At 42.4% G+C, this 25,142-nt stretch overlaps 1 protein-coding gene across 1 annotated transcript; it reads right to left on the bottom strand.

Annotated features, from left to right (window-relative positions):
• Positions 1-2,049: 2,049 nt before the first annotated feature.
• On the bottom strand, positions 2,050-23,242 carry LOC147464071 (uncharacterized). Its single transcript, XM_086498160.1, has 4 exons — positions 23,131-23,242; positions 21,952-22,278; positions 21,630-21,858; positions 2,050-2,200 (listed from the first exon to the last, which is right to left on the bottom strand). Exons 1-4 carry the CDS (start codon positions 23,240-23,242, stop codon positions 2,050-2,052), a joined length of 819 nt encoding a protein of 272 aa, XP_086354286.1.
• Positions 23,243-25,142: the final 1,900 nt, after the last annotated feature.

Raw genomic sequence — 25,142 nt, forward strand, 5'->3', positions numbered from 1 at the left:
TTAGGAGATCTTGGATCATTTTCCACAATAGTTGTGGACCTTGTTGAAGAAGAAGAACCCTTGCGAGTGCCGGAAGACATTGTATGTAAAATAAGAGATGAGAGTCAATTTTCTTAAACCTGTTCCCTTTGGAAATGCTGTTACAGGAACTGTGCGCTCCTTGCCGCACTGTCGAAGCAAGGGACTTGCCAATACACCGTATGCGAGCCACAAACGGCTCCAAGCACACAACAAGCCTAAACTAGCAAGCTCAAGAAAACAAAGGGTGTGTCACTCACCGCTCTACGCTCGCCTTCGTGGTGGATTCCTCGCCGCGATGAAGAAGAAGCTGCAGTCGTGCCGCGCTCAACCGCTTCGCCGCCGTCGTGCCTTCGTAATGCTTGATCGCACACACACTCTCCCTCTCTCTCTCTCTCTCTCTCTCACACACACACACACAAGGAGGTGAAGAAGAACAAGATGGAGATGGAGATGGAGCAAGAGCACTCTTCAATTGCACAAATGAGAGAATGAGTAAAAATTAGGTTTAGTTGGCTTTTATAGGAGCTCACCCCATTCACACTTGGGCGCCCATGCTTAACCAACTAATCCCTTGAATGTCCAAGTTAAAGTGCGCCTCTCATCGACGATCACTCTTCCTTTCCCTATTGGACCGACAAGCCCGGTACCTGACTCTAAATAATACAACGTTTATAGATCATAGGGTGTCCGTGTGCCGTGAGGGTTAACAGGAACACCTTCCATAACTTTGAAAATTTATGTCTTTAAGTCAATACGTAGAGGGCTTTGTGCTCTTCGATTGAGGCTATAGATCACCCAAATCGGAGTTCGGATGAAGAAATTATGATCAAAAGAGTGAATTGTTGTCTACTAGGTCAAAAAACGACTACGAGAGAGAGAGAGAGAGAGAGAGAGAGAGAGAGAGAGAGAGAGAGAGAGAGAGAGAGCAAGAGAGAGATGTTTATGGTTATTCAAATCCATCTCTGAGGAATCTTTTAGAACATGAGTTGGTTTTGGTTGAATCATTGGTAATTTTATGCACCTAGTACCATCACCAATAAAAAGTCAAGCTTGGTGAAGAAAAAACAAAACACTTTAAATGCGTATGCAGGTAAGCTAAAAGGTTTTGTACTTGTATGTCATCACATTAATATTGGAGTCGTGCACTTCTCTCCGTGAAGTCTCATTTATAGAAAACATAACAAATAATAAAGTTATTGCTTGTGTACTAGTCATGATTATAATAACATATTCCTCAACGTACATGCCAATTAGTAATTTGAGAAGTTTAGTAATGCAAATTTTATCAAAGGAAGGTAATAAAACTATAACTTCTAGATGGATGCCCATATATGCATAGTGTAGACATACATTTTTAATAAAGGTTAGAATGTGCTCAATGTGTTCTTCACTTTTCTTTGCTCGCTCTTTGTCCCTTGCTTGCTTTTCATCGCTCATGTTGAATCGTAGAACTCACAATTTGCTACACAACTGGAACACTTCAATTCTGCAACGTGTTTTATCTTCAATTAAAATATTTTTTGCTCCAATCGGTCTACAAAAAATTCTTTACAAGTATCTAGCCAGCACTTCTTCTGCATCTTTTTTCTTTCTATTTTTGAACAAGAGAACTTCCTACAACACATTGCAAGAAATATATGTGTAGTTTGGTCATAGACCCTACACATTTTTACATTTTTGAACCATTCAATTAGAAATCAATCTCTTTGCCCAAGTTAGAATTGGGTGCAACTAGCGATGATGGAGGAGGTGATGGTGGTCGTGGTTGGATTGGCTCCGGCTATGGTTGTAGGATCACCTGCATTGACTAGGGTTGAACTGGCATGAATTGGAGATGTTAGGTATCCGTGTTGTTCTTTAAAAACAACCAAACTTGGTTCCAATGTCGCAGTTGTGACATCGGCACATTGTAGACAAGGATGTCTTGGCAGCTACTCTCAAATATAAGTGACCATGTCTCCCACAACCCTAGCATATATCATTTCCATGTTGACTTGTATTGGTAATTTATGCATTTTTCACAGCATCTTAGAATCCCCTTTCCTTGAAAATTTCATCAACCTTTTGTGTTCTATCTTTAGAAACTATTTTGCTATTACGCTTGGTGATTGCATCTTCCTTGACCACCTCCATGACTTGTATTGCATCCTGTTTCTCTTTCTCTATTGTTGAAGAGTAACTATTCAATATGATTTATGACCTATGTAGAATATTCTTACTTAAGTTCCTTGTCTTCCACAATCAGCAAGGACACAAAATTTGTAATTGCAAAAGTGTTCTCTTGAAGATGGGTACCACTCTTAAACTATTTTTTATTATGGACCTGAACCTTACATACTTTCATCTGATCATCATCATCAATTGTAACACTGAATGATTAATGCAAGGGACTCACATATGTTCGTTATCTTTAGTGAGCAGTCATTGATAAACAAATTTTTCTTCTGCATTGTATTCAGCTTAGTCTTCAACTATAGATTTCTTGCTTTTGTATTGGTCACATCCACTAATAGTAAGGTGTCCCAAGCTTCCTTGGTGGTGTGCATCTTTTATGTGCCCAGTAATACTATCATGCACAGTCATAGAAAGACAATATATGACCTTTTAAGCTCCTTGGTTCAAATCTGTAAACTCCTTTATCTACACAAAAATTTCACCTTTCTCTAGTAACGATGGTGCTTTCTCATGCTCTCCATCAATGTATTCCCAATAACCTTTATTCACAAGGAAATTGATGATTCTCAACTTCCAAGCATGGAAGTTGTTTTTGTTCAGGTTCTAACTCTGAAGTCCTTTATCTGCATAGAAATTTCACCTTGCTTTGGCAACATTGGTGCTTTCTCATGCTCTCCATCAATGTATTTTAAAATACCTTTATCCATAAGGAAGTGCTAAGTTTGAACTTCCACGCATGGAAGTTGTTTTTGTCCAGGTTCTCTGGTGACAATCTGGTTGAGTCCATCATTGTTAGCCGTCATGTTTTTAATGAGCTTGCTAAAAATAGTTGATCACAACCTATAACCACAATATGGAGACATATACTTGTTTCATAGTTCTAAACAATATTTGTGAACATTGCAGTCAAACTAGAGTTTTTTTCACCCAAACGGTAAATCTTAAGAAACTCAAAACTCAAATATCGTAAAAATGAACACACTTTAACACCAAATAGAGGTCAAAACATGCCCATAGTGGAATTATTATTGCAAAGTATAGTCTAAAGGAGTCCAAAGGACTACACACAAACTCAAGATGCAAAATATCCAAAAATAATCACCATAATCGGAGATTGTTTTGTGATGTCTCCCAAGAATCCCTATTGCTCTTGGTTGCTACTCCATGGTCCTCAAACACAAACACACTCTAACACCATGTTAAGAGATAGAGAAGGAGAGAGCTTGAGCTCTTACAAACATGCATATGTGCATCCACACACACAGATGGAGGAAAAATCTTCTTCTTCTTCATTAACTCAAGATAAGAAGTTCATAATGTATAAAAGAGAAAATACAAAATAAGGGGACAATGGTCTAGTGCGAACCATTAGTGAATGAGCTGGATGGATAAGTGGGCCATCACTCTAGTAGGTAGACCAATTTTGTGTAGCCGAGTTGTAGTGTCATTGACAAAACTATGTGTATCTACCAAGGCACGACCATGGATTTAACCCCATCATACTCTATAGGTAAGGTGATGTTTCCCTCTTCATCTTCACAATAGTCTCCTACCTTACTCACTAGAACACGTTTTATGGTTTTTCCTAGAGACTGCTTTTGTCCCAACTCATCCATATCCTTTTGAGTTAGACCCTTTATTCCCATGTTTTCTAGAATTTTGTGATAGATAGTCGCTAGCTTAGAGCTAAGCCTCATCATTTCTCCAAGCACTGAAATACATCTAATTCGAGTGGACACTATATAAATTTAAGTTTCCAACATTCAACGACTCTTTGAATTTAAGAACTTTCATTGTTTTGCAAATTAATACGAAGGTAGGATTTTTAAGGTATTGGATTTTAAACTCCCCGATTTCTTTGAGCCCCAATATCCATATAAGGATTATGTATCCACCTTCATCAGGGGATGATCCAAGAAGAATGTAATTACTCAATTATCAAGATTGAGAGGGAAGTGTTGGGTATAATTTACTCCATAAGCATGTTTTGGCATTACCTTCTTGGAAGCAAAGTTCGTATTTCATGTGAGACATTCAACATTAATGTACCTGGTAGCTAAGAAAACTTTACATGTAAATGAACGATGGATTCTTATCATGATAAATTTTTCATTCACTGTGGTTCACACACTAAGAAAGAAACATTTAGTTGCTAATTATTTGTCTCCCTTGGGGTGGGAGATTTGAAAAATGGAGTGCAAGAAGCTGGTGTAGAAGACGACTTTCCAAATGTTACACATTTTGTGACTACCATACACATGAGCAATTGGCACAAACACACAATTATTTTGTTGTTGCAAATAGGCCGTTTTGTGACACTTCAATAGGGACCATAGAAAACATACGGCCTTACAAAGTTGGAATTTTGAATTAATTGTAGCCTTATCTATATTGGAATTTTTCCGATGGCATTCATTAATTGGCATGAAAGAAAAAGATGCATCACAGACCAATTTTGACTTGGGCCGTTTAAAAAATGGGGATTGGATTTTTTCAAACCATTCAAGTCCGTAGCGTGGCCAATAGGGAATGCTTACCTACTAGTAGCCAAAGATTATTGCACATAGTAGGTAGAAGCTAAGGCACTTAGAATGAAGGAATGAAATGGTGTAGCAAAATTCTTGTATGAGAATACCATTGCAAGGTTTGGGTGCCCAATTGAACTTGTCCATGACCAAGGAAGAGAGCTCTTAAACAAGAAGGGATTTGAGATAGTTTGAATTCACCTTATTGTGCACAAGAAGACGACAATTTATCATCCCCAAGCCAATGGGAAAGTAAAAAAAAAACTACAAAATATTCTGAAGAAGAATGTTATGTAGAAGAGAAGGCACTCACAATGAAGGAATCCATCAAGGTAGAAAATTTCTTGTATGAAAATATCATTGCAAGGTTTGGGTGCCTAATTGAGCTTGTTAATGACCAAGGATTCTAAAAATCTATTATCTCTTGGTCCATGGGCAAGCCAACTCAAAAAAAAAATCTTGCAAATATATTATAAGGAAGATTGCAAAGAAAATAGGTCAGAAGGGGAGCAGAAGTTGTGCTTGGCATTATGGGCCTTCAAAACCACTTATAAAGTTAACACTAGCTTTACACATTCAAGATGGTGAATGGAGCCAAAGAAATTATGCTAATGGAATTTTTGGTGCCAAGTATGCGCATTGTAATGCAAAAACCATTGCCAATGGATCAATCTGAGAAACAAAGGGCTGACAAGATTTTACAACATGAGGAAAATTGTCTCTGCTAATTGTCAAAAACAAGAGAAATTAGCCTTTCCGAGGGTAGAACTGAAGATGAAATAGAGCTCATTACATAAATCACCTCTCAACGTGCTCTACAAGAGTAATACAAAGTGAAAAGAATGGAAGAGATGCCACGTAGGAAATGATGAAATTGATGAATCTTACCCCTCTATCATGTCAAAATAAAGAATATTTGCCGAAGACAACTTTGCAAGAGTTGTTAGAGCACACAACAAAGTTGCAAGTATTAGTGGAGACTTCAAGGATTAGCGGCCAAAGCATGTATTGGTGATACCAGAAAGGGGTGTCTTGGTAGCACTTTCCAAGCCCCATCTTCATGTATTACATGTAAAATAAATTAGCATGATATATATCAATGAATTCATGTAGAATCTAAAACTATAAAGACCGACAAGTTTTTTTTCCAAAAAATTTACTGGTCCCCACTTTTTTAAAAGGTACCACCAAAAAATGCAAAAAGTGGTATCGTTAATACATGCTTTTACTGTTCATCAACATTCTTGAGTGTAATAATGTAGATGAACAAGGCCAGAAAATTGTAGAGTAGTAGGAACAAATAGAACATATGAGAAAGGAGATGAAAGATCTTAAGATGAAGTATCAATGTTGCAGTATCACATTGATGATATTCAAAGCACTAAAGCCAAACAAAAGAAGAAGAAGAAGTTTGACCAAGACACAAGGGACATTGACTACATGGGTTGTGAAGCTTTGTAGACAAAGGTCAAAGTTTTGACGTAGAGCAAATACCAAAGAAGCACTCAAAACGGCAATTCAAGCTTATGCAATAGATAACGATTCCATATCCAAGGACTTGCACATGTAAAGCTCATTGTTCTGAAATTAAATATAATACTTGAAAGAAGCATGTCAAGACATTCTTATACACATGAAAAGAAGCACTCAAAATGGAAATTCAAGCTTATGCAACGTAGGCAAACATCATTGTTTTTAACGGCAATCCAAAACTTGAAAGAAGTGTGTCATGACATTCTTATACACATGTGGTCGTGCTAGAGACGAGACGTTAGAAAAGAAGCACTCAAAATGGAAATTCAAGCTTATGCAGCAAATAATGATGCCATATCCGATGACTGTAGAGTAAGAAATCATTGTTCTCATCATCATTACAATGCTCAAAAGAACTATGTTAGGACATTTTGAAACATGTGTTCATTTTGGGCCGAAACATTGAAATAGGATTTGTCTATTCTTGGAAACACACACCTCTCCGCCACACCTTTGTTTACACGCTTTACACTGACGATTCGATAATGATACTGCAACCACCACCTATCCGTGCTCTTTGTCCTTTCTCTACCACAACCACTACCATTTCCCCCACCTCCACCAAATGATCTTGGTGAAGAGATCGTGGATCCCAAAGAGCTAGAGTAGCACAGAAGCCATGTAGTAATTGTAATGATGAGTTGTCTATTGACACAATCCCATTTTTTGCTACATGAACCAATGCTTTGGATTTGGTGCTACCATTGGTACTACCCTTGTTCTTTTAAAGAATTTAGAAGAAGGATTTCTTCCCATAATTGGTACCAGCCTTGGATAGGAAACAATCATTGGCTAGATGCCCTAGTTTTCCAAATTTGAGACATGCCTTTGCACTGTTATTGAATGAAAATGACAAAAGATAAGATTCCAAACCTAGAATCCCGTCCCTTAAACTTGTGCTTCTCCTCCCCTTGTCTCAAGTTGTACCTTGGAGTGGTCTTTGAAAATGATTTCAACACTTGTGTCTAAATCCTCACAAATTACACCACTACCATTTCAACACTAGTGTCTAAAATCCACCACTACCATTTCCCCCACCTCTACCAAATGATCTTGGTGAAGAGATCGTGGATACCAAAGAACTAGAGTAACTCAGAAGCCATGTAATAAGTGTACCAATGAGTTTTCTATTGACACAATCCCATTTTTTGCTACATGAACCATCCCTTTGGATTTGGGGCTACCATTTGTACTACCCTTGTTCTTTTAAAGAATTTAGAAGAAGGATGTCCCTTCTTCCCATAATTGGTACAAGCCTTGGATAGGAAACAATCATTGGCTAGATGTCCTATTTTTCCAAATTTGAGACATGCATTTGCACTATTATTGAATGAAAATGCCAAAAGGTAAGATGCCAAACCTAGAATCCCCTCCTTTAAACTTGTGATTCTCCTCCCCTTGTCTCAAGTTGTACCTTGGAGTGGTCTTAGCATTTGAAAATGATTTCAACACTAGTGTCTAAACTCCTCACAAATTACACAAATCATCTTCCTCACGTTTGATGAATGTAAAGACATGTCCATTGGCTGTGCTTGATTGAAAAATATTTTGAATTTACTTCAAATAGTGTGTGTGTGTGTGTGTGTGTGTGTGTGAGAGAGAGAGAGAGAGAGAGAGAGAGAGAGAGAGAGAGAGAGAGAGAGAGAGAGAGAGAGAGAGAGAGAGAGAGAGAGAGAGATTTTTCCTTGATGCCAACTTGTGGCCCTTTCCCTCAACTTGACTAAACCCTTGTAGTGCTATGAAGAAGCTTGAAAAAAACTTCCCAACAAACTTGTATCTTGGAGACTTGCGAAGGATTTATGCTTTCTTTCAAAGTTCTTTGTGGGACTCCACCCCAAAGTAGAGGGAATGTCTTCTAATGTGGTAATTCACTCTTAAAAAGGTGAGCAATTATGTGAATAGTGGGATCAACCTCCAAAGTAGAGAATAACATTGGTTCTATTTTAGATAAGAGTTTCTTTGTGCAAATGTCCTAAAGAGCCGACCAAAACCATACAGCCAGATTTAGGCATACAAGTAAGCCACCAAAAAGTCACCTATCTGCACCGGCCCATATGGACCAAAAGGAAAAAAACATTGAAATGAAGGCTCCTCATGCCCAACCAGATCCCCCAATGTCTAGGGGACTTTGAATCCACTACCTACACAACCTAAGCATGGTGTAGTGAGGCTAGTCAATTGGCCTCGTGGACTTGTGCAATAAGACGGGCCAAATAAAAGTTATTTTTTTATCTAATAAGCAAGGCCTCTCTCTATCATTCTCTCTCTCTCTCTCTCTCTCTCTCTCTCTCTCTCTCTCTCTCTCACACACACACACACACACACACACACACACACACACACACACACACACACACACACCCATGATGTTGAAAAATATAATTAGGAGGCTTAGTTGGTGATTAGTTCTTGAGATTAAGGGCTCTATGAGAATCTAGACCAATTACTTGAAGCTCATACAAGCAATTGCAAACATTGATCAAGAAGATTGTGAATTTCACCGAGGGAAAAAGAGACCAAATTACAATGAGTGCAATACAAAAACCTATATGGAGAAGAATCTAATTCCACATAATCACTCACCCATTAGATAATTAGATAAAAATTAGAAAGAACCCACTCAAATGCTCTAATATGTATTCGTGAAAAGTGATTAGTAGAGGGTTGTATTGATATGGATTATTTAGGCAATGGATGATGCTAATGCAAAAATCCTACACAAACTCTTCTACTAATCAATGGAAGTGGGTGGATGGGCCTCCATGAACTTGCTCTCACTTAGCTTATTGGTGCAGAGGCTAGGGAAATACTTAATGCTGAGTATGGATTAGGGATTAAGAGATCTATTGAAGAGAAATAATCACATTCAAGATCTGATGTACACCTTCATTACACAAGAAATTAGAAAAATGCAAATAGGCTAAAATCGATTAAGATGAACTAGAAAATGTGGGTACAAGGTTGCACCTTATATAAGGCAAAGAGGGTGTAGTACAGGAGAAAAAGACCAAAAAATGATCCCCTAGAATCATGGGTTTCTCCCTCATTGTAACGATGTATATTTGGGGTCACCTCCAATGCACCTGCCCTCTATCACACCTAGGACCAAGCACATGAGAATCGCATGCGTATCCCTTAGTTAGGGTCCATGTAGACAAGAAAGGATACATACCAAAAGTCATAAAACATAGGACAAGCCCCCAACTCTTAACAAACTACCTACAAGATGTCTGACATGCTGTTTGGAACACTAGTCCTTAACAAGTTGGTGGCTACCCCCCTAATTGGGCACGCTGCAAGTTCAGAATCCTTCCCTCTCTCTCTCTCTCTCTCTCTCACACACACACACATCCTATTACCTTGATAGTCTTATAACTTGTGAGATGCATGTTGCCATCCATATATCTGTATTGGTACACTATTATCCCAACTCTGCACGGATTTTGAGGATTTCTCAAATTTTGATGGGGGGTGCCATGGGTCAAAGATGGTTAAACATCTTAGGGGTAAACGGTGAGGGAAAGAGAGAACTCACAAGAAGCTCCACCTTTGCACCTCAAAGCGTGAAGACATTATTATAGAGTTGATGATCTTTGAATTGGCTCTGTCTTTATTTTGTTATAGGGAATCTCCCAAGATTCGCCATCGCCAAAGACCTATTTGTTCTAGAAGCAATCCTCTACAAAACTTTTGATGTAAGCACCCAGGAGCAGGGATCGAGCTCGTCACGGCACAGTAAAAAAATATCACACCCACTAGACCACTTCGCCCCACAAGCTTGGTTGCTTCACATTGGAGACATCAAATTTTTAAAAAACAAATGCATTGGCCTTCACTACAAGAGGTACTTAATAGTAGCGATGCTCGTAGTGCGACGCTCAAACATGAAAAAGCATGACATCGCTACAGGCATCGCTATGAGCGTCGCTATGTTACAAGTAACATAGCAACGCTTATAGACACGTCGCGAGGGCTAAAAAAATAACCGAGAGCGTCCGAAAACTCAGATCTCAGATCTGAGTTCTCGGCGCGCGCTCAAGCAAGAAAGGTAATGCTCTCCCTCTCTCTCTCTCTCTCTCTCTCTCTTTCTTCTCCACACACACACACACCAGGAGAGGAAGGAGAGCCAAGTATGATCCTTCCCTCTCCTCACTCTCATGTTCCCTTCCCCTCTTTCTCTCTCCCCCTCTCTCTCTTTCTTTCTCACACACGCACACACACACACACATTGTGTTTTTGAGAGAGAGAGAGAGATAGAAAGAGAAAGAGAGAGAGAGAGAGAGCACAAGCATAAACATAAAACACACACACACATGCATAAACAAAGAAAGCACACATACATTGAAAGAGGAAAAGAGAGAGAGAGCATGCATAAACCAAAAACGCACACACACATGCATAAACAAAGAATGCGGCACACACACATTGAGAGAGGAAAAGAGATAGAGAGATATATAACGCAGAGAGAGAGAGAGAGAGAGAGAGAGAGAGAGAGAGAGAGAGAAAAGAAGAAGAAGAAGAGAGTCTTAACATCGTAGGAAACTATCCCAAGATACCTTAAAGATCTAGTCGACAGGAGTTGAACTCAAGACCTGTTATTGATGAGGGAAATGGCATAACCAATCTATCACACTTCGGTGATAAAAAGTTATACCATTTTTCTCCTTTTTTTATTGGCGTGCACACACACCCACACACACACCCGAGAAGAAGAGAGTTTAATTTAACGTCGTAGGAAACTAATTAAAGAGACCTCAAAATCTAGCCGACGAGGAGTTGAACTCAAGACCTGTTATTCAAGAGGAAACTGGCATAGCCAATCTACCACACTTGGGTGATAGAAAGATTATACCATTTTTCTCTTTTTATTGGCACACACACACACACACACACCCATACACACACACACACAAGAAGAAGAGAGTTTTAACGTCATAGGAAACTATCCCAAAAGACGTTAAAGATTAGGTTAGATGTAGACTTATGTTAAATTAAATTTAGGTTTATTTATTTAGAATAGATTTAGGTTTATTTTTAGTTAGTTTATGTTTGATTAGATTTAGGTTTATTTAAGTTAGATTTAGATTTACGTTATATTATATTAGATTTAAGTTTATTAATTTAGGTTTATTTACGTTATATTAAATTAGATTTAGATTATTTACATGTTATTGAAGAGGAAAAATGACATAACCAATCTACCACACTTGGGTGATAGAAAGGTTATACCATTTTTCTCTTTTTATTGGCACACACACACCCACACACACACACACACACACACAAAAGAAGAAGAGAGTTTTAACATCGTAGGAAACTATCTCAAAAGACGTTAAAGATTAGGTTAGATGTAGACTTATGTTAAATAGGTTTATTTAAGTTAAACTAGATTAGATTTAGGTTTATGTTTAGTTAGATTTACGTTAGATTTAGAATTACGTTATATTATATTAGATTTAGATTTATTAATTTAGGTTTATTTACGTTATATTAGATTAGATTTAGGTTATTTACCTGTTATTGAAAAGGGAATTGGCATAACCAATCTACCACACTTGGATGATAGAAAGGTTATATATACCATATTCTTCACGGCGGCGATAAAGTGAAGAATATGGATGTGTATCTTCGTCCACTATTGGAAGAGCTACAACAATTGTGGATTGGCATAGAAGTGGTGGATATGAGCCGACACATAGGTCAACGGAATGCTTTGATCAGAGGCATTCTAATGTGGAACATGCATGACTATCCCAGACTAACAGAATGCTTAGGTGATCTATTTACGCAACTCACTCAGACACTGTAAATCTTTGTTTTTCTCAAGATGATCTATTATCATGTGTATACATGCAGGGCTTCAAACAAGCAGATACAGAGCATGTGTCACATGTGGACCTAGACTGAATGCACGTAGGGCGCCCTCATTGAAGAAGAAAATCTACGAAGGTCATCAAGCGTATCTTCCAGAGAATCATGTGTTACACGACGGCTTTTTGGAAAGAGAGCCATAGAGGATGTCTGCACAAGCATGGTTAGAGCAGAAGCAGATGTGTGATGACGGATTGCCCCTAGGGATGAAGAGACTATCTCTATGGTACGAGTTACCATACTGGCCCCGACTCATGATCAATCACTTGCTCGATCCAATGCACATATTCAAGAATGTGGGTAATCTACTATGGGACCATCTGACCAGCAAGAAAGATACTTTGGGAGCCAGAGTTGACCTTAGAAATGTGGATCGTATGGAGCAATATTTGCCGCAAACAGCGTCCGATGGATCAATAAAACTCTCTAAAGCACCATGGATTTTCACAAGAGCCCAAGAACGCAAAGTAAAAGAGACCATTCGATCTTTCCGGACCCCCACTGGCGTAATGCACTCGCTCCGAACGTGTTTTACTAAATAAGGAAAGCTTACCGGTTTGAAGTCACACGACTGACATAAAATGTGTCAGGTATGTTCATAGTGGAGTATATCATAGTGGGAATTGTGTAACAAATTTGTGTGTGTACTTTAATATCATTGCTACACATGTTTTGCAGTTTTATTTTACTGGTTGCCATTGAGGGATGTTTGTCTCTTGACGTCCATAACACAATCTAAAAACTTACGAAGTTCGTGCAATGGATCTCACAAAAGGAGATCAACGTAGACTCCATACCATTCGCCAAACTAAACGCTGTGGAGGTTGTGTGCATGTTTGAGAAACATTTTCCTACTACCATGCTAACCATTCAGGTGCATCTTCTTGTTCACATAATTGATGAGGTGGAAATAGTTGGCATAGTACATTCCAGATGGATGTTCTATGACGGGGATGACGACCACCGATGCACTATCCGATGGATCAGGAGAGCCTACCAACATTCATGCGACTAAGATGGTTGCACAACCAATTGAAAAGCGCACAACAGTGCGGTGAAGAAGTGACTGAGGAAGAGCGGGAGTACTCTAGGGGTTGCGCGACCAAGGTAAGTTTGCAATGTACGACTAGTAACTTTCTAGATGTTTGAACGACCACCCATAATCTTTGTTGGTTGTAGTATAAGTCATACACAATAGCATGGTGCAAAGGTCGACATTTTAGGGTGGAACGGATTGATAAAAAGAGTTCGACTCAAGATTGTGGAATCATGGAAAAATTTGAACAGTCTAGTCGACGACGGTCCTCTGATGCAGATCTTGTGGTGGCGGAACTCACTTACTTCAGCACGTTACAAGAGATTCTGAGGATCGATTATAAAGGATTTTTTGTCGACTTATTCGACGTGCAATGGTTCAAGATAATCATGGAGGGTCTCAACGCTACTGTATGTAGAGGAGAGTTTGGTTTTCTTGAGGTGGATTCAACTATGAAATGGACTGACCTAAGAGACACTTTCGAACTACCCGAGCATTGTGAACAAGTAAGTATGTAAATAGTTAACATCCCATTTTAGAATTTACGTGCTTGGAAGCTCTCATGTAAGTTATGTGGCTCTGGCAGGTGATATTTCATCGTACAAAGTCTGCATCAAACTGGTGGTACGTCATAGAGGTAGCCCCTCGTAGTGCATGGACGTATGAAGGCTACCATGTGCCAATCACAGCGGCATCAATGGAGGAGATCGGAGAAGATGCTCAGTGAGGCGCCATGGAGGTGGTGCCAGATGAACATCAAGCTGCTACTCTCTATGGGGTGCATGCAAAGGATCTACAAAATGAAACAGAGTACATCTGTTTAAACGGAGAGCTCTATATAGATATAGGAAGTTATGCTGAGCTATGCGAGGATGAGAGAGATCTCCTAAAGCCATAAATATTGTATTTGAACAATTTTGCTCCGTTTTGTAAATTCAGAGTTATGCACTTGCCTCTTCCATCACTCAAGTTGAATAGAAGAAGAACGCTTTCTGTTGCTGCTAGCCTTTGAATATTCCAAAGATACAAGCACCTTCAAGTTCTTGTACAATTCTCCGTTTTGAACAATTTTGCTCCGTTTTGTAAAAAATCTGGCTTTCTAAGTATTTGCGTCATTGTATTTATATATGCGTCATTGCGCCATTGTATTTAATGGTCTTTGCGTCCACTCCAGGTTTAAATGTCTCTCTCTCTCTCTCTCTCTATCTATCTATCTACTTGTCCATGTTTTCTACTCCATTCATTCAATATTAAGTTTAAATGTTTGTGTGTTTAATGCAAGTATGGATGATGAGGAGTTTCTTTCTTCTTTGTCACCCTAGCAGAGAAAGTGGTACGTGGAGCGTCATCACTCTGGCGCACCATAGAAAATTCCTACTCCATCCGTATCTCCCTCTGTTTCGGAGTCCTCAGCATGCTCCGAAGCTTCGGTGTCGACGAGACGATCTTCACACTTGTATAAGCACCGACGCTCTAGTGGTGGCAGTGGCGGTTGTTGTGGGGGTGGTGCCATCGATGCTTCGACACCGCCTCGTGTTCGATGAGGCTCTTTACCCTCCCCTTCTTTTCCCGTCCCGACACCAACCACGTCATCGTCATTGACACCAGGTTTTGCGTGGCTGACTGCCATTCCCCATAGCTACACACCACTAGCTACTCCTCCAAGAGTCACTCCAATGGTGGACACTCCTCGCTTTGGGGCTCAGACTCCGTACCCCCGTTGACACGCCGCTAGAGACCCTTGTCGAGACATCGAGGTTCACGCGTCAGCAGCAGTGAGAGGGCTTGCCTTACTCCGTCGACTTCGGGGGGGCATCATCTTGGATGATGAAGGCAAGAAGGTGATTTCACGCATGCGCGGTCTTTGCTCTCAAGTGTTTAGACACTACATACTAAGCACCTGGAGTGAAGTACCGAATGAATTAAAAGACAGAGTCATCAGCATTCTTCATGAGGATCATGAGTTTCCCGTTCCAACATGGGATGACCACTTCAATGAAGATGTGATGAAGGTTCGAATGAGCGAATACTTCATCACATCTGTTTCGGAGTCCTCAGCATGCTCTGAAGCTTCGGTGTCGACGAGACGATCTTCACACTTGTATAAGCACCGATGCTCTAGTGGTGGCAGTGGCGGTTGTTGTGGGGGTGGTGCCACCGATGCTTCGACACCGCCTCGTGTTCGATGAGGCTCTTTACCCTCCCCTTCTTTTCCCGTCCCGACACCAGCCACGTCATCGTCATTGACACCAGGTTTTGCGTGGCTGACTGCCATTCCCCATAGCTACACACCACTAGCTACTCCTCCAAGAGTCACTCCAATGGTGGACACTCCTCGCTTTGGGGCTCAGACTCCGTACCCCCGTTGACACGCCGCTAGAGACCCTTGTCGAGACATCGAGGTTCACGCGTCAGCAGCAGTGAGAGGGCTTGCCTTACTCCGTCGACTTCGGGGGGGCATCATCTTGGATGATGAAGGCAAGAAGGTGATTTCACGCATGCGCGGTCTTTGCTCTCAAGTGTTTAGACACTACATACTAAGCACCTGGAGTGAAGTACCGAATGAATTAAAAGACAGAGTCATCAGCATTCTTCATGAGGATCATGAGTTTCCCGTTCCAACATGGGATGACCACTTCAATGAAGATGTGATGAAGGTTCGAATGAGCGTATACTTCAAGCATAAGCATTCCGAAGTGCAAAAAGAAATCAAGCATGGGTGGAGCAGACCAGATTGGCTGGCCAAAGAATATTGGAAGCATGAGAAGAAAACAGCGCGCGAGAATCCCGACAAGTGGAAGCAACCATTAGGAAAATTTTGAACTCATTTTTGGGCCTTTTAAGAGTGCCACATCATCAAAGATGTACAAAATAAAGCAACCTGGTAGACCCCTCTAAATATTGCTTAGAACCCCATGATATGACCTATCATTGGAAAGTTCTTGAAAAATGCATTCTAAAGAACCAAGGTCCGAAAAGTTTGGATGACTTCTATGAAAGTTATGCCATTTTTTTTTCAATCAGCCAGGTTTTGTTACCGTTACGGTAATCTAAAATCACCTTTTTCTAGACCTACATGAAGGCAATGTCTAGATTCTAAATATCCAACCTCCGACAAGTTTGGATCTTATTTGCAAAAAATGTACCGATCCCCACTTTTTAAAAGCTATTCCACATCAACAATTCTTACAAGGCCCACTTTTCAGTCCAAACTTTTTCAAATGAAAGGAGGCAGCCAGAGCGCGAGTAGAGACAGGGAGCTCGCACCACTTGGGGAGCGGCGGGTGGGCATCATTTGAGGCCGCTTTTGTAAGTGTTTTCGCATCTATGTTTGATAGTTTAGGGTTTATGGGATTTGAAATTCTAACATAATAGCAGACTGGCCACAGTAGGGATCCAAAGGAGGGAAAATAGGGATCCAAAGGGGGGGGCCATCTGCAGAAGAACCATGTGCAACAATGGGCTAAAAAAACCCTAAGGTTCAGCCCATTAAGACTTCCAAAATGCTAAGGTTCCAAATTTCAAAGGTTGTGTCCAAAGGTCAACCTTAAGGGAATTGGATGCTTTTTGTGTGACCAAAAAAGTCTTTGAATATCCCTACATAGGAGGGGGCAAGCCTAGCAAGTAGGGGATAAGAGAGAAGGCCACCCACACCCACACACAAGCTCCCTTTACAGAAAGGGAATGAGGGACACATGTCAACTCCCTAGGCCAGATGCCCATAAGGTGTACCCAATTCCTATTGGATGACCCTTGAAGTGGACCAATCAGTAAAGAGAGTGACATTAATGTTGATAACTTTGATTTTGCTCATGAGCAAGCTACTAATGATGCTTCAATGCTTGTTAACTATCTTGTTTCTAGGCTTCAATAAGCCATGGGCAATCCATCTCTCCAAAGTGAAGTGCAACAGCAGCTCCGTGCTCACGGGATTCTTCAAGCTCATCACCATGACAAGAGAACACCTAGGAAGCCTCCTTGTGAGACTCCCAAAAGAGGTCTCTCTCCGATTCGGGAAGAAGAAGAGAATCCATAGGAAGGGCTCAAGGATTTACTTCTTGATGATGAATCTCCTTCCCAAAGGAAAACTCAAGAGCCTCCACCGAAGGAACGACAAAGAAGTGAGTCTCCTGCCACCTCCACGGAGATGGCTCCACGAATACGGCGGGCTAAACGTTCTCCATCACCACCAAAGCGGAGAAGACCATCACACTCTTCTCCATGCCATAATTCAAAGAGGGATGATAAAAAGAAAAAGAAGAAAAAGGCGATAAAGAGGACACCCTCTTCTCCATCTTCTTCATCCTCTTCCTCTTATGAAAGTGATGGTAAAGGCGACGAAGATCAAGACAAGAAAAAGGCAAGAAAGAGGTCACCCTCTTCTCCACCTTCTTCAAATTCTTCACCTTCTGAAGAAAGTGATGGTGCAACCTTTGAACCATCAAAAAGAAGAGGCCATAGGAAATCCTATGCCGCATGGAAGAGGTCATCCAAGCTGAAGAAGTTCAAAGAGGGAGGGAAGAGCATCTCTTTCCTTACCTATGATGGCACCTTTGGTGCTACGTACAAAGTCTTGGCCTTTATCCAGAAATTTGATGCGGCGTTTGGAGATGAGGGCTTCACGGAGTCCTCTAAGCTATGCCATGTAGCTATGCACTTTCAAAAGTCCGCCAAGCGATGGTGGTCTAGCCTACGAGCCAACGGTGAAGCTCCACGAACATGGAAAGCTTTAAGAGCTTCCATTATGAAGCAGTTTTGGGCCACCGATGCCAAAGACAAAGTACTCACGGAATGGCGAAGCTTAAAGCTCTCGCCCAATGAATCCATCCACAAATATGTAGACAAGTTTTGGGACCTACAACTCAAAGCCACTGTCTTTAAAAAGTTGGATTTTGGAGAGCAAAAGCAACAATTTTGTGCGGGCTTAACCGAAGAAATGGCAGAGTATGTCAAATCCCAAAGGACATGTACCACATCGGCGGTAATACACCATACTATGGTGGCCTCACAAATCAATTTCCAAACGGGGGCTAAAAGAAATAGTAAGCCCCCGGAAAACAAGGGTTCCAATGAGCCTAAGGGGAAGGACAATGTCCAAAAGTCTCCTAAGGGCAACTCCAACAAAGCTAAAGAGAAGGGAGTTTACAAAGGTAAGAACAAATTCTCTCCTGAAGAGCTGGAGCGTTATCGCAAGGATAACCGGTGTTTCAAGTGCGGCGAACAAGGGCATGCATACCGCGCTTGTCCCCAAAAGAACAACCGCCAAGATCCTCTCCTTGGTTGAAAACCAAGAGGAGGAGACTCACCAAACTCATCACAAAGGATCTCCTCTATGCCATGCTTGGGGAAAGGTAAGAGAACATGATGCTTTTATTCTCTTTGACCCTGGTTCTACTCACAATTTTATATCTATAGAGTTGGCCACCAAGCTAGACATACAATCGTACGAGATGGGAGATGTCCTACCCGCAAACAGTGCCTTCAAGGGGCAAGAAGCTTCAGTCACTCCCTTAATTGGGAAATTGAGGCTTCATGTCCAAGTCTATGTGGACAAAGAGGACTTCTTTATCTCTCCTCTCAAGCATGAGGATGTAATCCTAGGGGCACCATGGTTTGACCGCCTGGCTGTCAATGTTAAATTTTTTGAAAGGAGAATCTCCTTTAAGTTCAGGGAAAAAGACTTGTATATAGATGCTAAGGAAATGGGTAACACTATCCCCATTATACATACACCAGCTTTCAACAAGTCAATGAAGAGCTCTATTTCCATGTACATGATTTTTGTTAAAGATTCTCAAAATGAACCTAATGCTTTAACAAAAGAAAATAAAATCAACCAAAAGGAATTAGAGTTATCCAATTTTCTCAAGGGGTTTCAAGATGTTTTTATTGACGACATCCCTTGTGAGCTACCTCCTAAACGAGGTAATGATGACCATGCAATTGAACTTCTTCCAGGAATTTCACCGCCTAACAAACCTCCTTATAGAGTTTCTCAAGCTCAACAAGAGGAGATTATGCGGCAAGTGCATGAGTTAGTTGAGAAGGGCATGGTTAGGCCTAGCTCATCTCCATTTTTCTCACCTGTGCTATTAGTGCAAAAGAAAGACGGCACATATCGTATGTGTGTCGACTATAGAGCACTAAATAGGATCACTATCAAGAATAGGTTTCCCGTTCCACGGGTAGAAGACCTATTTGATAAGCTACAAGGATCGGCCTACTTCAATAGTGACGGATGCAAAGCGGACCCCGGACCCCGACGGCCTCTAAAACGCCGGGGGCCGAATGGCTCGCCTTGAGCCTGCCACGGTAAAGCGAATAGGGGGCACCACCTAGCTTTGAGCGGCTAGGACGCAAAGCCCACGATGATATGAACACCGCAAGCCTACACACACACACACACACACACACACCCACACACACACACACACACACACACACACCCACACACACAGAGAACACTCGCAATTTATGAAAACAACCTCCGGGGTGTGAGGGTGAATTATTTCTGCAATATTTACAAGGTGGCATGCCGTGGTGGTAGAGAGGTAGGGGAAAGAGATGGTGCAACCTACTTGGTGCGTTCTCTTGGGAGATTCAATGACTGCAAATGTTCATTGCCAAGAGCGTGCATACATGTGTGCATCGACCATTGGAGTCGAGAGATGGGTGTGAGTCCCTTCGTATGGTGCAATTTCCAAGGCAATCCCAACACACAAGACCCTAAACCCTCTCCCCGTGATGGTGATGATTTCAATCCCTCCTACTACACTCTACCCAATGCTTGGTTCCACATAAGTTCCCCCCCCCCCCGATCGTGACCTCTCAGTGCCAATTTATAGGGTAATCTTAATCGGGGAGACAAAGCAAGTGGTGGGCCCAGTGTGGTTGACCCTTGCTTTGTTTTGGGGGAGGTTATTAAAAGATGGGAATCTCTAGGTGGGCCTTTGTTACCCTCGCCTAGAGAGAGGATATTTACAAAAGGGAAATTTACAATGGCTTGGGTGAAAACTGAAGATAATGGTAAAATAACATAAAATTACTGAGATGGCATCGAGGTTGCGTGTTGCCGGCGAATGGTGAGCTGCCGGTGCGTTGGTGTCGAGCGTACTTCTTTCCGGAGTAGGCCGGGGCATGCCTTGGGCGCATTTTCTGTTTTTGTCGTTGGCGGCGCATGCTTTGGATCCTTCTTCTTTCGTTTGTCGATGTCGTAAGCGTTTATGCATGTGCGTATGTATGTATGTGAGTGTGGGAGCGGGAGCATGTGTGTGTGTTTTTTTTTGCGGGTGAGTGCGTATATGTATATGTATGTGCTCATGCATGCGTGGGAACACGGGAAAGGGGGGGGGGGTTATATAATGTATATATATATATATAATTTATATTTTTTCTTTTTTTCTTTTTTTCTTGTGGCGGATGGCGGACTGTTGCGCATGGCGGAAGGAGAGGGGGGGGAGGTGTGTGGTGGGGTGTGTGTGTGTGTGTGTGTGTTTCAACTACTGCCGCAAGGCACGTGTGTGTGGGTGTGTGGGCTGCGGACTGCACGCGAGAGAGAGTGTGGTGGAGATGCGGGGTATGCTGCGGACTGCGCAGGGGAGAGAGATGAGAGGTGGGGGGGGGGTGTGTGTGTGTGTGTGTGTGTGTCTACAGCGCTGCTGCCGCAAGGCAAGGGAGAGAGATATTTGTGCGATGGCGACATCCTGATGAGAAAGCGAGAGAGTGTTTGGCGTGATGCCGTGCCGTGAGAGGGAGAGGGGGAGGGTGAGGGGTGAGGGGATAAGGGATAGAGGGAGTGTGTGAGGGAGAGTGAGGGACAGAGGGGGTATGGCGGGGCATGGGTTTGTGTGGGTAAGAGGGAGAGGGGGAGGGTGGTGTGTCTTGCATGGGCTTAAGGACGAATGACAACTAAGTCAATGGGGGGGGGAATATATCCTTGGGCCGGGGGGGAATGAGCTGAAGGAGGGTGAGGCGAGCGGGTGGGGAAGAGGGAGGAGGGGTCGGGGGAGGGAATATTGGTGGGCTAAAGAGAGGGGGGGGGGGGGGGGGGGGGGGTCCCACGCGGCTTACACCGAGGGAGCACGAGAGAGGGGTTGGGGGGGTTTCTTCTTAATTTCTGCCTGGCCGGGGAGGGTAAATCGGGGGGGGGGGGGGGGGGAAAGGAGGGGGAAGAGGGTATGTAAAGAAAATAGAGGGGGAGAGAGTGCGAGAGTTTTATCTGATGCCCATGGGGTGGGAAGGGAAAGATGAGTTACAATGGGGGGGGGGGGGGGGGGGGGGGGGTGAAATGAGTTTTTTTTTCTTTTTTTTCTTTGATTTTCCGAAAGCCGGCTATCATTAGCCCTCTCTCTTTTGGCTAGAGGCATTCATGCTTCTAGCCTTCTTCAGTTTCTTCAGCTGTAGAGTTAGAGGGTTCTCCCTCTTCTGGAATGTCTAGCACGAATTCTGGGTCAAACCTAAGAAAGTACCTCTTCAGTCTCCATCCATTGACTCTAGTCTTGTGAATTCTCCCATCTGCTTCCATCAGCTTATAGCTGCCGTTGTCGTAGCGTTTCTTGATGATGAATGGTCCTTCCCATCTGGGCTGAAATTTCTTGTCCTTCCTGGTATCAAATTTGTTGTCGTATCGCTGCACTAACGTGCCTTTTTCGAGTCCTTTCTCTTTAAGCCCTTGATTGAAAGTGAGTCGGCGTCGTTCTGCCTGTGCCGCATAGTGATTGATTGCTTCTTTCCTATCCAGTTGTAGTCTCTCTAGATCCAAGATGTGGTTTCTAAGGTTTAGGATTGGACGGTGGGTCTGGCTGGCGAAGACTCGTAAGCTGGCTATTTGTACCTTAATGGGTAGAATTGCCTCCTTCCCATAAACTAGATGGAAAGGGGTGAAACCTAGTGATGTTCGGAATGTTGTTCTATAGGCCCAAAGAGCTGCCATGATATGTTTATCCCAATCTCCTATATGGTTGTTCACCTGTTTTGTGATGATCTTGCAAATCATTCCATTTACCTTCTCTACCAGACCATTGCATTGTGGATAGTATGGTGTGGAATGCCGACATGTGATGCCGAACTTCTTCTTCAGTTCTCCTACGACATCACCTCTGAATCCTGGTCCTCTATCTGATATTATCTCAAGAGGAGTGCCAAAACGGCAAATGATATGCTCAAAAATAAACTTTGCCACCTCTTGGGCTGTAATGCGGGTGGTGGCTCTTGCTTCTGCCCATCGCGTCATGTAGTCTACCCCCACAATGATGTATAGTTTACCTGATCGGGCCCTTGGTAAGGGACCAATTGCATCTATTCCCCATTTCTCAAACAGACCATATGAAATGATAGGGGTTTGGGGCTAGTAGGTTAGCGTGCGATCATTGGCCACTTGACAGGCCTTACATGTTTTACACCAATGGTGTACATCTCTGTTCAAACTAGGCCAAAAGTATCCTGCCTGTAGAATCTTCCTACTGGTGATATCTAGAGCAAAATGACCACCGCAGACGCCGTCATGGCAACTTGAGATTACCTCGGTGATTTCACTGGAGGTTGACACCCGCCTGAGAATTTGATCTTTGCCCTTACAATACAAGTGGTCGTCTATAAGGCGGTACCTAGTATCCTTCCTTACCAGTCATTGTTTTTGGCCTTTAGTGTGTCCTGTTGGACATTCGCCTGTATTTAGAAAGCTGATAATATCAGGCATAGCATCACTGCCTTGAAAGAGGGGTAGCTTTAATTTGATTGCTCCTATGGAAACATCTTGTATCCTTTCTTTAGCTAGTGCGTCTGCCTCTTGATTTTCTGCTCTGGGAATGTGGAAGAGTCTTACCGCTTCAAACTTCTTCAGAAGGTCTTTAACTTGGCGAAGTTGACCAAGAAAAAACCTGATTCTTGCACTCCAGGTGCCATTTATCTGCCTTATCAAAAGCAAAGCGTCGCCGAATACATTCAAGCGCTGAATTTGTTGTGAAATACATTGTTCCAGCCCAAGGATTAGGCCTGCATATTCTGTCTCATTGTTAGAGTAGGAGTGTGATAACTGCCCTATGGAGAATACTCTTTCCTGCTGTTCATTGAAAATGACCATGCCCGCTGCAGACTGATTCATTGTTCTTTTGTATGCTCTCTCAAAGAAAAGAGAGTGAGCTCTCTCTAGCTTAGGGCTCTCTTTATCTGGTGTTCCTTCCTTTGCTTCCGTGTCGACCTTCAGCTTCTTCTCGTAGTGGCGATGAGTGAGAATTCCTGCTAGACTAGCCCTGGTAGAGTTTTCTACTTGCATGGTGTAATCAAATTCTTGTAGTCTAATTAGCCACCTTGATATCCTAGATGAGACATCCATGTGTCGCATTACATAAGGAAAAACCTCTTCCATTGTCAGGATTACAAATGGTCTAGGCAAGAGATAGGAGCGGAATGTCGTAGTAGCAAACATTAGTGCCAGAACCATGTGTTCTACTTTGGTGAATCCCTTCTCTGATGGGGTCATGACTCGACTAGAGAAGTAAATAGGGCGCATGAAAGAAGTTTTGGGATCCTTTTGCATTAGTAATGCTCCCAGAGTATCATTTCCCACACTAGGGTTCACATAGAATGGCTCGTCCCACTTGGGGGGTGAAATAGTGGGAAGCTTAGATACGACTTGCTTTACCTCAGTGAATTGCTGTTCATTCTCTTCGCTCCATGAGAAAACATCCCTTTGGGTGAGTTGTTGTAGGGGAAGGACCACTTGAGATAGCAGGTGAATGAACTTGCTTAAATATCTTACCTTTTGAAGGAAAGAAACCAATTGCTTGGCGGTGGTGGGAGATGATAAAGATACCAGAGCCTGAATTTTGCTGGGGTCAGCCTCGATTCCTTTTGATGAAATTACATGACCAAGGAGAGTGACCTTGCCCTCACCAATGTGACACTTGTCCACATTGAGTTGGCCACCCAGGGTTTGTAGCCTCGTTAGGCCATCATAGACTTTGCTTATATGAAGGGCTCATGAGCTATAGATGCAAAAATCATCTATGAAAACCCGTATTGATGTTCCAAAGTAGGGTTGGAAAACAAAGGTCACATAGCGTTGAAATGTGGCTGGGGCATTGGTGAGGCCAAATGGCATTACTCTGTAGGCAAAACATCCCCAGGGTGTGATGAAGGTTGTCTTCTTCTGATCCTCCTCCGCAATGCTAATCTGGAAGTATCTTGAGTAGCCGTCGCATACTGTGTAGCGTTCATGACCTGCCACTTCATTGAGTATTTCATCCTGGAATGGGAGGGGAAAATGGTCCCTCTTCGTGGCTGCATTGAGAGGTTTGTAATCCACATAGACTCTCCATTTACCATTTTTTTTTGGTGTGACTACTACTGGGGAGACCCATTCTGAGTCTTTGACAGGGTAGATGAAACTTGCTTGTAGCAAACTCCTTACTTCTTTAAGCAATGCCTCTTGTTGAATCACTCCAAGTCTTCTGAGCTTCTATACTACGGGTTTACTGCCTTCCTTGAGCTTTATGTGGTACTGCACTACTGTAATTCCTGTGATCTAATCATAGCCATCAATGAACAAAGTAGTGAAGTTGCCTAACATGGAGACATTCTCCTTCCTCTCTTCATTGGTTAACTCATTTGAGAGCATTTTCTGTAGCTTACCCGCATCCGCCAATGACTACTTACTTGATGGTCCCTCTTCGTTTGCTGAGGTTGCTTCAGATTGTGTTAATCTGTTTGGGTCTTTAAGAATGACTCCCATTACTTCGATGCTACTGTCACTCCCGTGGGTGGTGGTTGTGTCTTCTCCTGAGGTAGACGAGGAGTCGCTAGTGGACTCGTCTTCTGAAGCCTCCAAGATCATATTGTGCTGCTTCCCAGTCCTCATGTCGTAGAATATGGACTTCCCTTTAGCATCCTTCATCTAGATCATCCCGGTGCTCCAGTCTTGTTTTGCTTCCATGGCCATAAGCCAAGGCCTTCCAAGAATGATGGGGTAGGCCTCCCCTTTG

The sequence above is a fragment of the Adiantum capillus-veneris genome, chromosome 2, assembly GCF_014529385.1.
Source record: "Adiantum capillus-veneris isolate H3 chromosome 2, ASM1452938v2, whole genome shotgun sequence".
NCBI classification, from domain to species: domain Eukaryota; kingdom Viridiplantae; phylum Streptophyta; class Polypodiopsida; order Polypodiales; family Pteridaceae; genus Adiantum; species Adiantum capillus-veneris.